At 40.0% G+C, this 14422-nt stretch overlaps 3 protein-coding genes and 2 long non-coding RNA genes across 6 annotated transcripts; 3 read left to right on the forward strand and 2 right to left on the reverse strand.

The window, feature by feature from the left end:
• Positions 1-2778: 2778 nt before the first annotated feature.
• On the forward strand, positions 2779-5080 carry LOC133720880 (rust resistance kinase Lr10-like). The gene is made up of 2 exons (XM_062147363.1): positions 2779-3643; positions 3780-5080. Exons 1-2 carry the CDS (start codon positions 2914-2916, stop codon positions 4892-4894), a joined length of 1845 nt encoding a protein of 614 aa, XP_062003347.1. The 5' UTR covers positions 2779-2913; the 3' UTR covers positions 4895-5080.
• Positions 5081-6744: 1664 nt separating this feature from the next.
• LOC133720882 (uncharacterized) lies at positions 6745-7824 on the reverse strand. The gene is made up of 2 exons (XR_009852007.1): positions 7617-7824; positions 6745-7461 (listed from the first exon to the last, which is right to left on the reverse strand). It is a non-coding gene; the product is annotated as an uncharacterized LOC133720882 (long non-coding RNA).
• Positions 7825-8003: 179 nt separating this feature from the next.
• Positions 8004-8988, forward strand: LOC133720881 (uncharacterized). Of its 2 annotated transcripts, XR_009852006.1 has the most exons (3): positions 8009-8205; positions 8470-8857; positions 8889-8988. It is a non-coding gene; the product is annotated as an uncharacterized LOC133720881 (long non-coding RNA). The 2 variants fall into 2 exon arrangements; XR_009852005.1 differs by having other exon boundaries at positions 8004-8205; positions 8470-8988.
• Positions 8989-9204: 216 nt separating this feature from the next.
• On the reverse strand, positions 9205-11696 carry LOC133720879 (rust resistance kinase Lr10-like). Its single transcript, XM_062147362.1, has 4 exons — positions 10971-11696; positions 10856-10879; positions 10737-10763; positions 9205-10563 (listed from the first exon to the last, which is right to left on the reverse strand). Exons 1-4 carry the CDS (start codon positions 11680-11682, stop codon positions 9425-9427), a joined length of 1902 nt encoding a protein of 633 aa, XP_062003346.1. The 5' UTR covers positions 11683-11696; the 3' UTR covers positions 9205-9424.
• Positions 11697-11863: 167 nt separating this feature from the next.
• LOC133720878 (rust resistance kinase Lr10-like) lies at positions 11864-14215 on the forward strand. Its single transcript, XM_062147361.1, has 2 exons — positions 11864-12764; positions 12895-14215. The coding sequence occupies exons 1-2, from the start codon at positions 11864-11866 to the stop codon at positions 14007-14009; spliced, it is 2016 nt and encodes a 671-aa protein (XP_062003345.1). The 3' UTR covers positions 14010-14215.
• Positions 14216-14422: the final 207 nt, after the last annotated feature.

Consider the following 14422-nt stretch of genomic DNA (forward strand, 5'->3'; position numbering starts at 1 on the left):
TGTGGTGCCACTATCAACAAGGCATTCCAACTCTCCAGGAAACATACTGAAAAATAATAAAGTTCGGAATTAAAACATGTCCATGACATCAAATAATAATACGATACTTTATTAATAAAGATAGCCAATGATTACATCAAAGGTCCCAAAAAGTTTAATCCAAAAATAAAATCAAACTAGGACACATTGTAGTCACTCTATCCGTTTGGTAACTCCAATCAAATATGACCAGGAAAGTAGAGAGAGATGTTGGTGGAGCGAGGCTCTCTTAAGTACCACTAATCTCAATGACTTTCCTAGACATCATATTTCATTGGGTGCACCACATAAGAAAGAGTTAATACAATTGTCATTTATTGACAAAGGCATGCATATTGCCATTACAAAAATTCTTGGAAAATAAAAGAACTAATCTAATCAAAGTCTGCTGCATCCTTGTGCACTTCATCTTCAGCTTTGAAGTCCTCTATATTGAGATTAACGTCTCCACCATTTTCTTCTTCTTCTTCTTCTGCAAGGTACACTTCTTGCTCCCTCAGGTCCCTGTATGCCCTGTATCTTGCAGCTAGTTGCTCGCTTGCCTTGCATTGCTTGAACCAATGCTCACTTGATCCACATCGATGACACATATCATTGTGGTTGCCTCCCTTCAATTGAGGTGCACGTTGTGGACGTTCCCTATGAGGGTTGGCGCCACCACCACGATCCATGGTGCCACCACCACGGCTAGGGTTGCCACGACCCCCTCTCCCACGTGTGGAATTGCCACCACGTGTATCCGCACCAAACTTGCGGTTTCCTTCCTGGTTAGGGCGGTTATATGGACCCATACATCCCTCATATCCCTTATTCTTAGGGTTCCGCTCCTTGCGCCCTCCTTTGGGTGCATTATAATTCGCCTCATGAACGCTCTTAGTTCCAATGGGCCTTGAATTATAATTCCTCACGAGTATGTTATCATGTTTCTCAGCTACATATATGATATTGATAAGTTGATGAAACCTCGTGATCCGTCCAGCATTGACTTCAGTACGGTATTGCTTTGATACCACAATGGCTGAAACGGGGAAGGTGGAGAGAGTTTTCTCAATTAGTTCTTGCTCTGTGACAGGTTGTCCACAAAACCTCAACATGGACTGTAGGCGAAGAGCTTCTGAATTATATTCAGCAACAAACTTGAAATCAACAAAGCGCAGATTGTTCCATTGAACCTTCAAGTCAGGGAGGAGGGAATCTTGGACATTGCCAAAGCGCTCTTCTAGCGCTACCCGTAGCTCTCTTGCATCCTTGATCGACATATACTCCAATCTGAGTGCCTTGTCCATATGGCGTCGCATCAAGATAACTGCTTGAGCATGCTTTGTAGGTGTTCGCACGAACACAAGATCCGAGTTAGGTTCCTGGATTATGGGTAATATTCCCTTTGAAGTGAGGTGGTTCTCAACATCGGTTACCCAACTGTGGTAATCCGAGCCTGTTGAGTTAAGCATGGGAAAGTCGAGTCTAGGTTCATTCGACATCCTAAAAATAAGAAGAGAAGATATACTAGTTTCGGAGCTAAACTTCCACGAAAACTAAAATAATAGGATTTCCGAGCTATGCTACCAAGAAATCAATTTCCAAGAATCTCTTTTGGATTAGACCAAACAATAATGTTTTAATATGGTCACAATTTGATGCTTACGGACGCTCTTAGTCCGAGCATTATGAGCACTCTTAGTTCATACGAACGCTCTTAGTTCGTTTATTATGAACACTCTTAGTTCGTTAAGCGTGAATCCCCACAATTCCGCTTATAAAATACTCACAATCATGTTCATATATTTCACAATTCTGCAATAAATAAAAGAATTTAAAAATACATGAAAGCTGCAACTTTAATCACAAAAACTTACGTGATGGTTCAAGGCTTGTGAACACGCGCGTGTTAGGGCAGCAGTAAATAGCAGCGACAGCAGTGGTGGCAGCAGCGAGCAGCAGTGGTGGCAGTGAGCAGTAGCGAGTAGCAGCAGCGGTTTTGTGCGGCAGCAAGCGGGCAGCAGCAGTGCGGCAGCAGGTGGCAGTTTTGGCAGCAAACTGTGCGGCAGCAGGTAGCAAACAGGCGAGCTGGGCAGCGCGGGCTGCAGGTAGATCGGTGGGCTGGTGCGTGGCAAGGGCAGCAGTAGGCTGCAGCGGCTTGCGGCAGGAGGGCTGCAGGGAGGCTGCGGTAGAGAGGCTGGAGGCTGCAGGGAGGCTGCGGCAGGGAGGCTTGCGGCTAGGGTTGCAGCTAGGGTTTTCGGCAAGGTGAGGGAAGCTTTTAGGGTTTTGGTTTTTAGGTTTTTTTTTCTTTTCGGCTAGGGTTAAAGCTCGTGCTGATAACGTGTTGTAGAGAATTGTAATTGTGTGTTTATTATTGATAATAGGAGCCCTTTATATAGGGAGTTACAAGGTACACAAAAGGTAATATCATCCGAATACAATTGAATACCTAGAACGTACACTTTCCTATTACAACTCTAAACCCTAGTTTGAAGAGGCACACATTATGTCGACATCCTTCAACAAAGAAAACATTCCAATAGCAAGGTTTAATAGGCAGAATTTTTGCTGGACTACAGAAAAATACAAGGAATAGGAATACGATATTCCACACAGTGAAGGAAGAAACTGAGAACCTTCCTCGTCATGCACTTGCCAAGAAAGCTGCCCTAGCCTAGAGCAATGACAGCCACTGTTGGGTCAAGTCAAGTGATAAGGCAGAATAATAATTTGAGTGAAATTGTCATGCAGCTTTCTGCCTCCGAAATGGATTACAATGGCAGATTGTATGACTTATAAATCATGTGAATCGACCTTAGACTAGCACATTGTATGTAAATAGTTATAACCAACTGTTTCATATATGCTAAGAGAGTAAACTAGTAACTAGTTAAGATGAATCTCCCGCCTCTGCTTTTCTTGCTTTTAATTGTGTTCCCCAGTATTGTTAAACCAATTAGCAAAGCAGCCGATGATCAGGCCTGCCCAGTTCAAAGGTGTAGGCATGATGGTCCTGATATCAAGTTTCCATTCCGTCTACAACACTATCCCCTTCACTGTGGCCATCCAGAGTTTGAGGTTTTCTGCAGCAGCTTCAGCAACAAGACCATGATGAAGCTTTCCTCATCGTCAGGATTCTTTCTAATACAAACAATCGATTACGAGAGACAACAGTTTCGTGTGTATGATGAGGATGGTTGCCTCCCGAGACGCCTTCTTAATTTTACTCTCTCCGTCTCACTCTTTCCACCAGCAAATTTGATTGAAGATTGCTGTTTTTACGAGTACGAAAACAATTTGTGGAACATGACGTTGTTAAATTGTACCCAGGCACAAGATCTCAGGTACAGCTTTCCGATCTCATGTCTCAGTGTCCCAGGGCATTATCAAATTCTGGCTGTTAAGAATTTTACTTTGAATGACTTGCCGGTAGGCAGTGATTGCTATACTTTGTCAGAATTCTTTCTTCCAGTTCAAAAAACACAGGAAGATCCGTGTGGCTGTGAACTAGCCAATGGTCTTTTCCTGGAATGGAGAGATTTCCCAGAATGTCAAGTCATGAAGTGTTATCCCACTCACATTCAGACTCACATTCACAGTCACATTACCATACAAAAACACAAAGGTACGTGCCTAGTGAGCTTTCCACGAAATAAATATCTTGTGTTCAAGACGGCACTAGAAAATATAATTGTAAAAACAAAAACAAAAAAGTATCATCTACTAGTTCACCTTTACTAATTATCTCCTATTTAATTCAGGTCTATCAACTAGGTTTATTGTCATGGGAGTGAGTGTATGTGGGTTTGTTGTCTTGTCAACTACGGCGGTAGCCATCTTTTACCATTTAAAGCAATCAATAAAGAGGAAAGAGGAAAAGGAGAATCAAAGAAAGATTGAAAAGTTCCTAGATGATCACAAGTCCCATGTACCAACAAGATACTCCTATGCTGATATAAAGAAGATGACAAATGGATTCAAGAAGAAGTTGGGTGAAGGAGGTTTTGGAAGTGTTTTCAGTGGAAAGCTTCCCAGTAATGGAGTGCCAATTGCTGTAAAAGTCCTCAAGGATTCTAAAGGAAGTGGAGAAGATTTTGTTAACGAAGTGGGAACCATTGGCAGGATTCACCATGTAAACGTGGTTCCCCTACTTGGGTTTTCAGCTGAAGGAGGGAACCGTGCTCTTATTTACGAGCTCATGCCAAACAGGTCCCTAGAGAAGTTCATCAAGTCTAGAGGATCAAATAATAGCAGCAGTTCATTTAACTGGGAGAAACTTTGCAACATCATCACAGGTATAGCAAAGGGAATCGAGTACCTTCACCAAGGGTGTGACCAGAGGATTCTCCACTTTGATATCAAGCCTCACAATATCTTGTTAGACCATGCCTTTAATCCGAAAATTTCTGATTTTGGTATGGCTAAACTCTGTTCCAAGGAAGATAGTGTTATATCTATGACTGCTGCCAGAGGCACTATGGGCTACATTGCACCTGAAGTATTTAATGGCAACTTTGGCACTGTCTCCTACAAATCGGATGTGTATAGTTTTGGGATGCTGGTGCTTGAAGTTATTGGAGCCAGGAAGGAAACTGCTGTTACATCTAGCGACAACGAGGCTTATTTTCCTCAATTGATTTATAAGTTGATCCAAGGAGAAGAGATGGATTTGGAGCTAGCTGATGATGGAGATGCTCAGATTGCTAAGAGATTAGCAATTGTGGCACTTTGGTGCATCCAGTGGTACCCGGTGAGTCGCCCTTCCATGAAAGGAGTTGTTAGAATGCTGGAAGGACCCTCTGAAAGCTTGATCATGCCACCCAATCCGTTTGGTTCCATAACTCCGACGGGACCAACAACAACCCCATCAAGTTAATTAGAAACAATGTTAAGTGATTTCACAGATGCTTGTCTACATGCCTGCATTCTAAAGGTTTACTGGTGTTGATCCTAAAATAATCCACTGCAAAATAGTTTTTGTTAAATTGTATCTCAGTCAGTGTTTCAATATTTGTTACTAGATATCAGTTAATAAATGACTACTTCAGAGAAAGGAAAATTCGCCTTTTATGTGGTACATGATCTTTTCGGTTGGAAATACTTGAATACAAACTTGTCATGCAGGTTAATGTTAAGTACATGATCTTTTCAGTTGGAACTACTTGAATTACATCAAGTTGTCGGAAATAACACGCTTAGTTTAACTAAATGCTGGTCTTAGCATTCTGAGATGTCATTCCCGAAAGCATCACATTTTCCGCGGAGATCAAATGGTAAATGCATGCACTCAGATTCTTACTTTGCACACTTTTTCACCAATAATCACCATGGAGTTTCGACGAAGTTTCTTATTAGAAACAACAGGTCTCCTTGGAAAATTCAACTCTTTCAGTGACAATGAGAGCTGCATTATTACCAAGGACTGCATGTGTCTAATAACAAATGAAGCATCAAACAATATCTTCTACTAAAATACATCGAGATCTTCTCTGAAAGTCTACTTTTCACCACGGATTTTCCACGACATGGTAATTAAACTGACTTTAGAATTCAATTCTACAACAGTAAACTAAAAACCTTTGATAAAAGAACAAACAAGAAAAGTTTAGGTCAGAGCATGGGAAAGCTTGGACTTATCCGAAAGTGCACTGGGTGGCTCAAGAGCTTCATAATGGCGGAACGTTATCAGAGTTAGAGGAGAGGGCTATGAACTCCGTGAAACAAATCCCACATCGGAAGAGGTTTTGCAATAAAATGGTCCGATCATGCTCAGCCTAGTTGGGCCCCTTGTTGGGCCTGAAGCTCAGCCTCGTTGATATACTAGGCCGATTGGGTAAAAATAATATAAGCTGATAAATTATTATATGAAAAATGTCAAGGTAAAAACATTAACAAAAATATATTTTCTTTCATGAAATTTTGTTTTAAAATTGTATTTTTAGATTAATTATAATACTGAAATAATAATGTTTAATCTAAAAACCTTTTAGTTAATACTTTGAGTTAAAAGTACTCGATAAGTATCGGCATCGACATTATGTGAGTGTTGAATAATTCTCAAATCGGAGACAACACGCTTAGAATAAGTAGCTGATCCAAAAACGACAATATTTTCTTCAAAGACCAAATAACAAGTGAATGGATCAAGACTGACATTGACATGATGAAGTACAAAGTCGGAGACAACACGCTTAGAATAAGTAACTGATCCAGAAATTATAGCATTTTCTTCAAAGACCATATAGCAAGTGAGTGGACCAAGACTGACATTGACATGATGAAGTGTGAAATAATTACAAAGTCGGAGACAACACGTTTAGTAAATGATCCAGAAATTATAGCATTTTCTTCAAAGACCATACAGCAAGTGAATGGACCAAGACTAACAACATTGAAGTCTTCTCTTTAGTCTATTTTGATTAAATTGACTCCAAGGTCCACAGGCCCCACATAAGTATAGGCAGCACACCAGCACTACCCCTAAGTTAAGTTTCCTTGGAAAACTTGACTTGTTCAAATTTCATTGACTCTGAAAATAACTTTGAAAACGTTCAAAGCCTAATTAAAAGGTTTAATTTCTGCAATCTGGTCTGTAATCTTTCGGATACAATTAATGGATGTTGTAGAGTGTAGACAGGCCAATTGATGTGTTACTGCAATGAAATTTATAAAGCAACATATCTTCTTACGTAATAGAAAACATATATAAACTTTCGAAATTCAGAATTTTCAACCAATTTTTTTATTAGGAACTGACTTAATAAATAAATTTCAACAGATATTGATAATGCAGACATGAAGGTGATTGTTAATGAAGCATGAAGTTTAAGAAGAGCGATACATTAATAGGCCATAAATTGCATTCCTCGCATACCATGGGGGCTGATTCTGTAGCTTTCTGTGAATATGTGACAGTGTAGACACCTCCTCATTATCTGCCTCATCTGGTAAATCCTTCCTTGTCATATATTGTGGACAGTGGTAAGAGACATTTCTACGTGTGCATTTAGGTTCTTTCTCAGTTTCTCCGTCCCGCCATTTATAAACATCAGCTTAATTTGTAAGAGACACCTCCAATGATTTTCTAGTGCATTTCTGGTGCTACGTATTCCCTTCTGCCTCTTGCACATGTAACAAATACTGTGTTTTGGTCTCTCAGGTAGAATCTTGCAAGCCTGAAGTCTGAAATTATGGACTTGAAGTTTTTGTGAAGAAGAATGTGTGGGCTTAATGTCAAAATGTAGAATTTGCATCTCACATCCCTGGTGGAGATACTCAATTCCGCGAGCCACCCCGAGAGCTATCTCATGCATTGTATCCCAGCTTAGAAGAAAGAGGCACAAGGCCCAAACATGAGGAAATCAGAACTTAAAAAGTAAATAAGAACAGAGTACTAAAAGCGGTGCTAGTCAAACTCACTACTTATCACGTACTGACGAAAACCTGCAAAATGCATTAGTCTAGTGTTAATAAAATTCAGAACAACACAAAATCACCCCTCTCAAAGCCATCTAAAGAATTAATGTGTCAAACGGATTAAATTGTTGGCATAAAAGAAAAGGGGAAAAGAATTAAAATCCGGATGAGAATAGACTCACAATTGAGGGACTGGGTACTTGTGTAGCAGTACTCAAAGTGGCATGGAGAAAACTCCCTAAAATCAAATTCCAACAAATTAGTACCAAAGTTGCAAATTGTTGGTCTCTACGAGTCACAGACCATCATAATAGAGTTTCATCCTCTCCCAGTATCACTTGCATCCTTGAAAATGCAGCAGTTTCGGTTACCTAATCATGTCAGGTCAATAAAGTGATTGGTTGAATGAGTGAAAGCTCGAGCCAGGCAAAGATGCAATGGTCTTTCTTATTTCAATTTGGTGGCTAAACTCTCGGATCAGTGAATTAAACATAAAATTTACCTAGACAGCAACACAGTTTTGACTTTAAAGTCCGATAAAACTGTTAAAACGGTAATGCACATTGGAGTTTTACAAATTCTAACAAAAACCGTAAAAATGCTGAAGCAAATAGTACATGTATCGTCACTGTCCCGCCGCAAAAGTCAGTCATCAGTTGAAGTAAAGTGCTCTGTTTCTGAACATCGGAAACCGTCTACGTGTCGCCGGAGAATCTCACCCTTGTTGCTTCCTTGATTGGATTTCGCCGCATCCTACGTCAACCCGACCAGGTATTGGCTTTCGTTCCTATTCTATGTGCTTGACTGATTGCTCTGTTCTTGATTTGCATATGAAATAAAGGGTTGGTTCTGTTTTCTAATGTAATTCAGCATTTTCGGTAAAACTTAAACATGGGTTTGGTCTAGCTTTTTTTATGTTTGTTGCAGACCCTATGTCAAAGCTGAAGCTCTTGCAGACCCTATGTCAAAGATAGTACTGAAGCTTCAGTTTTCTCTAAATCAATCAAATTGTAAAGCTTTGCTATGTGGGTGTAGTGTGCTTAACAGTTCGTGCTTTGGTGAAGCCATAATTACAGCTAAGAAGGATAAGCAATGGTTGAGGTGAGTTTGGAGGAGGCCTTTTAACTCGGCTTTGTGGAGGTGTGGCAAAGACATTACTGGTTGTTGATGTCAGCAGAAATAGTCGTAGTGCAGACTCTTCATTGTGGTTGGAGAGTTATACTGTCAAGGAGCGCAAGATCACAAGATGGAATCCAGAACAGTGCCGCGAAGATCATACAATGGTTGGAACTTGGAAGTGAAAATGGAGTCAAGGAAGAGATTTAGTATTTTTTTATTTGCTACAACCGAGTCAGAGGTATGCCTTCCTAATTGGATAGAATGAGCAACTATTATTTGTATGAAAAGAATTTGGCACTGATGTGTGTATGATACTGAATATATTGCTCATCAAGGTGTATGATACTGAATATATTGCTCATCAAGGTTTTAATCACAATTTGTAAATCACAAAAGTATCCTTATAAGAGAAGATGAAACTAATATTTTCCTACACATCTGTATACTGCTTATAGGAAGATGACTTTCAACTATACAAATGGAACTTAGGAAGAGGGATACAAAGCGTAGAGAGTTCACAGTAGCATATGATACTGTGATTAACTTTTGTGTTATATATAAATGGCTACTAGTGAGTACATTCTGCAAATTCAATGTAGTTCTGTGGACGCATTTACTCTCTGTATAGGTTCTATGCATCAATCAACTTCAGAAAGTAAATAAGCTTTTGAATTATGTGTTCACCCAGACAAGAGAAGACATCACACTAGTTTAATATGAAATTCCTAGAATTCCCTTAGGAACTGATTAAATAAACAATTTTCAATAGATCTTGATAAAGCTCATTAGTGACCTGTTATTCGAAGTTTCGAATTGTAATGAAGCTTAAGAAGAGGCATACAAGAATGAATAGGGCATTAATTGCATCCCCTTACACCATGGAAGTAGATTCTGTAGCACTCTCTGCATCCTCTTCAATATCTGTCTCATCGCTGTCATCAGGTAAATCCTCAGTTGGCATCTGTTGGGGACAATAGAACGGTTTTGGAGGCATTTGCAAGACTTGATCTTCACCTTCAAGCATCTCTAAAACTTTGGTCATCGAAGGGCGGTCCACAGGCATGAGTTGTATGCACCACAAAGCAACAATGAGCATCTTATTGGCTATTCTCTTGTCATACTCACAGGCATCCTCAATTTCAATGTTCAATCCCTTTTCCAGTTGATCATAGATCCACGAAGGGAAATATATTTGGCTCGAATGTTCTGCATGTGCATTCAAGTTTTTCCTCCTCCCTGCCATTTCCAGTAACAACATTCCGAAGCTATAAACATCAGCTTTGTAGGAAACACCACCAATAGTTTTGTAGAACATTTCTGGAGCTATATATCCCCTTGTGCCTCTTGCTGCAGTAACAGAAATAGTGTTCTGATCTCTCGGGTAAAATCTTGCAAGCCCGAAGTCTGAAATTTTGGAATTAAAGTTTTCATCAAGGAGAATGTTGTGGGGCTTAATATCAAAATGTAGAATTTGGATATCACATCCCCGGTGTAGATATTCAATTGCACGAGCCACCCCTAGAGCTATCTCATGCATTCTATTCCAACTTAGAGTAGGATTATTTTCTGCATCACACAAGATATATTTGTCGAGGGATCCATTAGGCATGAAATCATAAACAAGAGCTCTTTTAGACCCCTCGGAACAGAATCCAATTAGTTGCACTACATTGACATGATGAATTCTTCCTATTGTAGCAACTTCATTGATGAAATCTTGCCCTTTACCTTTGGAATCATTCAACATCTTTACTGCAACAACATGACCATCTGATAGCTGGCCTTTATAAACAGAGCCAAAACCTCCCTGACCAAGTTTATCTTTGAAATCATTCGTCACCGTCTTAATTTCTGAATATGAATACCTGCTTGGCATAATATTCTTGTACGCATCCAAGAATTCTTCAACGGCCTTATCATCCTGCCGGAACTTTTTCCAATACAGTTTGTAGCTCCAGAAAACCAGCAAAGCAATGATGCTGAGTGCCATTCGTCCAGCCAGACTCAATCCTGTCATAGAAATACAGAGAGGCGTTAGGAACTTTATCCTCAAATAAAAACTTTAAACTCCATATATGCAGCGGTGGTTTCTGAAAATCAACACTCAGTCAGAGAACATATCATTAGTACTCAAGAACATGACATTGAAGGAACATCTATATAAATCTTGAAATTGGGCTTACCGGTGATCTCGGCAGCTAGTACAAAATCTATGTGAATACAGAATCAACAAAGAGGAAATGAGTTAGGTTCATGTTTGGGAAAATTGAAAGCAAGTAGTAACAGAAAAGGTCAGACTTGCCTTGTTTCAAGTATTTGCGAAAACCTGGAAATACATTAGTAGAGTCAGTAACAGAGTCGAGAAAGAATAAGATATATACAGAATTAGCTTGTCAAACTGATCAAAACATACTCACAATAGTGGGACTGGAATCGGCTGTAGCAGTAACTGTGTGGGACAAGATTGAACCAATCAAGTTGAAAGCCCTTTCTCAACTCATCGCGGATGAAAGAAAATGAAAGGTCATCATTACCAGATTCGTATAACATGGAAGGGATGATGGTGGTGATACTACAATATGGTAGAAGATGAGACACACTATCTCCCAGCTTAATGTAAGAATATGTAGTTGGTGACGACAACGATGAGCTATTACTGCAACTAATTTTTATGTAGTCTGGGGACTCAACTTTCGACTGGCAATCATAGAAGGTTGCATACCCATAATTACCAAAGCCGGGTCCGGAAAGAAATAGTTCGTAGTCTTCTTCGTCAAGGCCAACGGTAAAGTTATCACTTGTCAAACGGTGAATCGGCCTAAAGGGGCAAGTATCGCTTAGTAGACCAGGATCCACAACCTGGATCGTCTCCAATTCATAGTTGATTCCCATGACATAATATGTACCATTGTAAAGTTTTAAAATGGTGCGATTCTGCTCACATAAAAGTTCAGCTGGAGAGTTCAGACAATTGTTAGCAGAAGCACCAGTACTTTTCAAGTGAAACGGGTACCTAATGTGATGGAGATCCCCACAAGATGCTGGCCGACAGTGCTTCTCTGCCTTTGCATCATCATGATAAATTGCAAAGCAAATAAGAACACAAGTTATCAGACTACTTTTTGGCATCTTAGCAGAGCCTGATATGTAGGAGGAAAATGAAGGAAGAAAACATTCCAATAGCAAGGTTTGATAGGCTGAATTTTTGCTGGACTACAGAAAAATACAAGGGCCTAGAAAGCTACGCTAGCCGGCCTAGGCCAGCAGAATAATAATTTGAGTGAACATATAATAATTTTTCAGCCTCCAAATGGAATATAATGGACGCAAATTCAATAATGCTAATTGTATGCTAATTTTTCGACCAAAGACTTGCAGACATGCAAATTTTATGCAATTAGTTATCTTGCTTATCTTGCTTTTCTTGCTTATGATGGAGCCTCTGCTTTTCTTGCTTATGATTGTGTTCCCCAGTATTGTTAAACCAATTAGCAAAGCAGCCAATGATCAGGTCTGCCCAGTTCAAAGGTGCAGGCATGATGGTCCTGATATCAAGTTTCCATTCCGTCTACAACACTATCCCCTTCACTGTGGCCATCCAGAGTTTGAGGTTTCCTGCAGCAGCTTCACCAACATGACCATGATGAAGCTTTCCTCATCATCAGGATTCTTTCCAATACAAACAATCGATTACGAGAGTCAACAGTTTCGTGTGTATGATCAGGATGGTTGCCTCCCGAGACGCCTTCTTAATTTTACCGTCTCCTCCTCGCTCTTTCAACCAGCAGTTGTGAGTGAAGATTCCGTTTGCGGTTACGATTACATGAGGTCGAAGACCATGACGTTGTTAAATTGTACCACGGCACAAAATTTTAGCACATCCACCACACCTGCTGACACCCCCTTGTGGAAGTACATGGCGATCAAATGTCTCAGTGACCCAGGGCATTATCAAGTTCTGGCTACTACTGAGTATTTTACAATGTCTGACTTGCCAATAGACTCTTGCTCTACTTTGTCAGAACTCTTTCTTCCAGTTCGACATATACAGGGTGATCATATGTATGCTTGTGAACAAGACCCTGGTTTATATCTGAAATGGAATGAGTCGAAATTCCCAGAATGTCAAAACTGTAGTGGAAGGTGCTATTTCAATTACACCACCAACCAAGTCTTGTGTTATCCTCCCATTCCCAGACAAAAACACAAAGGTACGTGCCTAGTGAGCTTTCCAGGAAATTAGTATCTTGTGTTCAAGATGGTGCTAGAAAATATAATTGCAAAAACAAAAAAGTATCCTCAGCTAATTCACCTTTATTAATTATCTCCTATTAAACTCAGGTCTATCAACTAGGTTTATTGTCATCGGAGTGAGCGTATGTGGGCTTGTTGTCTTGTCAACTACAGCGGTAGCCGCCTTTTACCATTTAAAGCAATCAAAGAGGAGAGAGGAAAAGGAGAATCAAAGAAAGGTTGAAAAGTTCTTGGATGATCACAAGTCCCATGTACCAACAAGATACTCCTATGCTGATATAAAGAAGATGACAAGAGGATTCAAGAAGAAGTTAGGTGAAGGAGGTTTTGGAAGTGTTTTCAGTGGAAAGCTTCCCAGTAATGGGGTGCCAGTTGCTGTAAAAGTCCTCAAGGATTCTAAAGGAAGTGGAGAAGACTTTGTTAACGAAGTGGGAACCATTGGCAGAATTCACCATGTTAACGTGGTTCGACTACTTGGGTTTTCAGCTGAAGGAGGGAAGCGTGCTCTTATTTATGAGCTCATGCCAAACAAGTCCCTAGAGAAGTTCATCAAATCTAGAGGATCAAATAATAGCAGCAGTTCATTTAACTGGGAGAAACTTTGCAACATCATCACAGGTATAGCAAAGGGAATCGAGTACCTTCACCAAGGGTGTGACCAGAGGATTCTCCACTTTGATATCAAGCCTCACAATATCTTGTTAGACCATGCCTTTAATCCAAAAATTTCTGATTTTGGTCTGGCTAAACTCTGTTCCAGGGAAGATAGTGTTATATCTATGACTGCTGCCAGAGGCACTATAGGCTACATTGCACCTGAAGTATTTAATGGCAACTTTGGAACTGTCACCTACAAATCTGATGTGTATAGTTTCGGGATGCTGGTGCTTGAAGTTATTGGAGCCAGGAAGGAAACTGCTGTTACATCTAGCGACAATGAGGTGTATTTTCCTGAATTGATTTTCAAGTGTCTGATCCAGGGAGAAGAGTTGGATTTGGAGCTAGCTGATGATGGAGATGCGCAGATTGCTAAGAGATTAGCAATTGTGGCACTTTGGTGCATCCAGTGGTACCCAGTGTATCGCCCTTCCATGAAAGCAGTTGTAAGAATGCTGGAAGGACCCTCTGAAAGCTTGATCATGCCACCCAATCCGTTTGCTTCCACAACTCAGATGGAACCAACAACAACCCTATCAAGTTAATTAGAAAAAATTTTAAGTGATTTCACTGATCATGCTCGTCTACATGCCTGCATTCTAAAGGTGTACTGGTGTTGATCCTAAAATAATCCACTGCAAATAGTTTTTGTTAAATTGTATCTCAGTGAATGTTTCAATATTGTTACTAGCTATCAGTTAATAAATGACTACTTCAGAGAAAGGAAAATTCGCCTTTTATGTGGTACATGATCTTTTCGGTTGGAACTACTTGAATGCAAACTTGTTATGCAGGTTAATGTTGAATACATGATCTTTTTGGTTGGAACTACTTGAATGCTTGATGTATTCCGAAGTCGGAAACAACACGCCTAGTTTGACTAAACGCTGGTCTTAGCATTCTGAGAAGTCATTCTCGAAAGCATCACATTTTCTGTGAAGATCGAACGGTAAATGCA

Source organism: Rosa rugosa, chromosome 7 (assembly GCF_958449725.1).
Source record: "Rosa rugosa chromosome 7, drRosRugo1.1, whole genome shotgun sequence".
NCBI classification, from domain to species: domain Eukaryota; kingdom Viridiplantae; phylum Streptophyta; class Magnoliopsida; order Rosales; family Rosaceae; genus Rosa; species Rosa rugosa.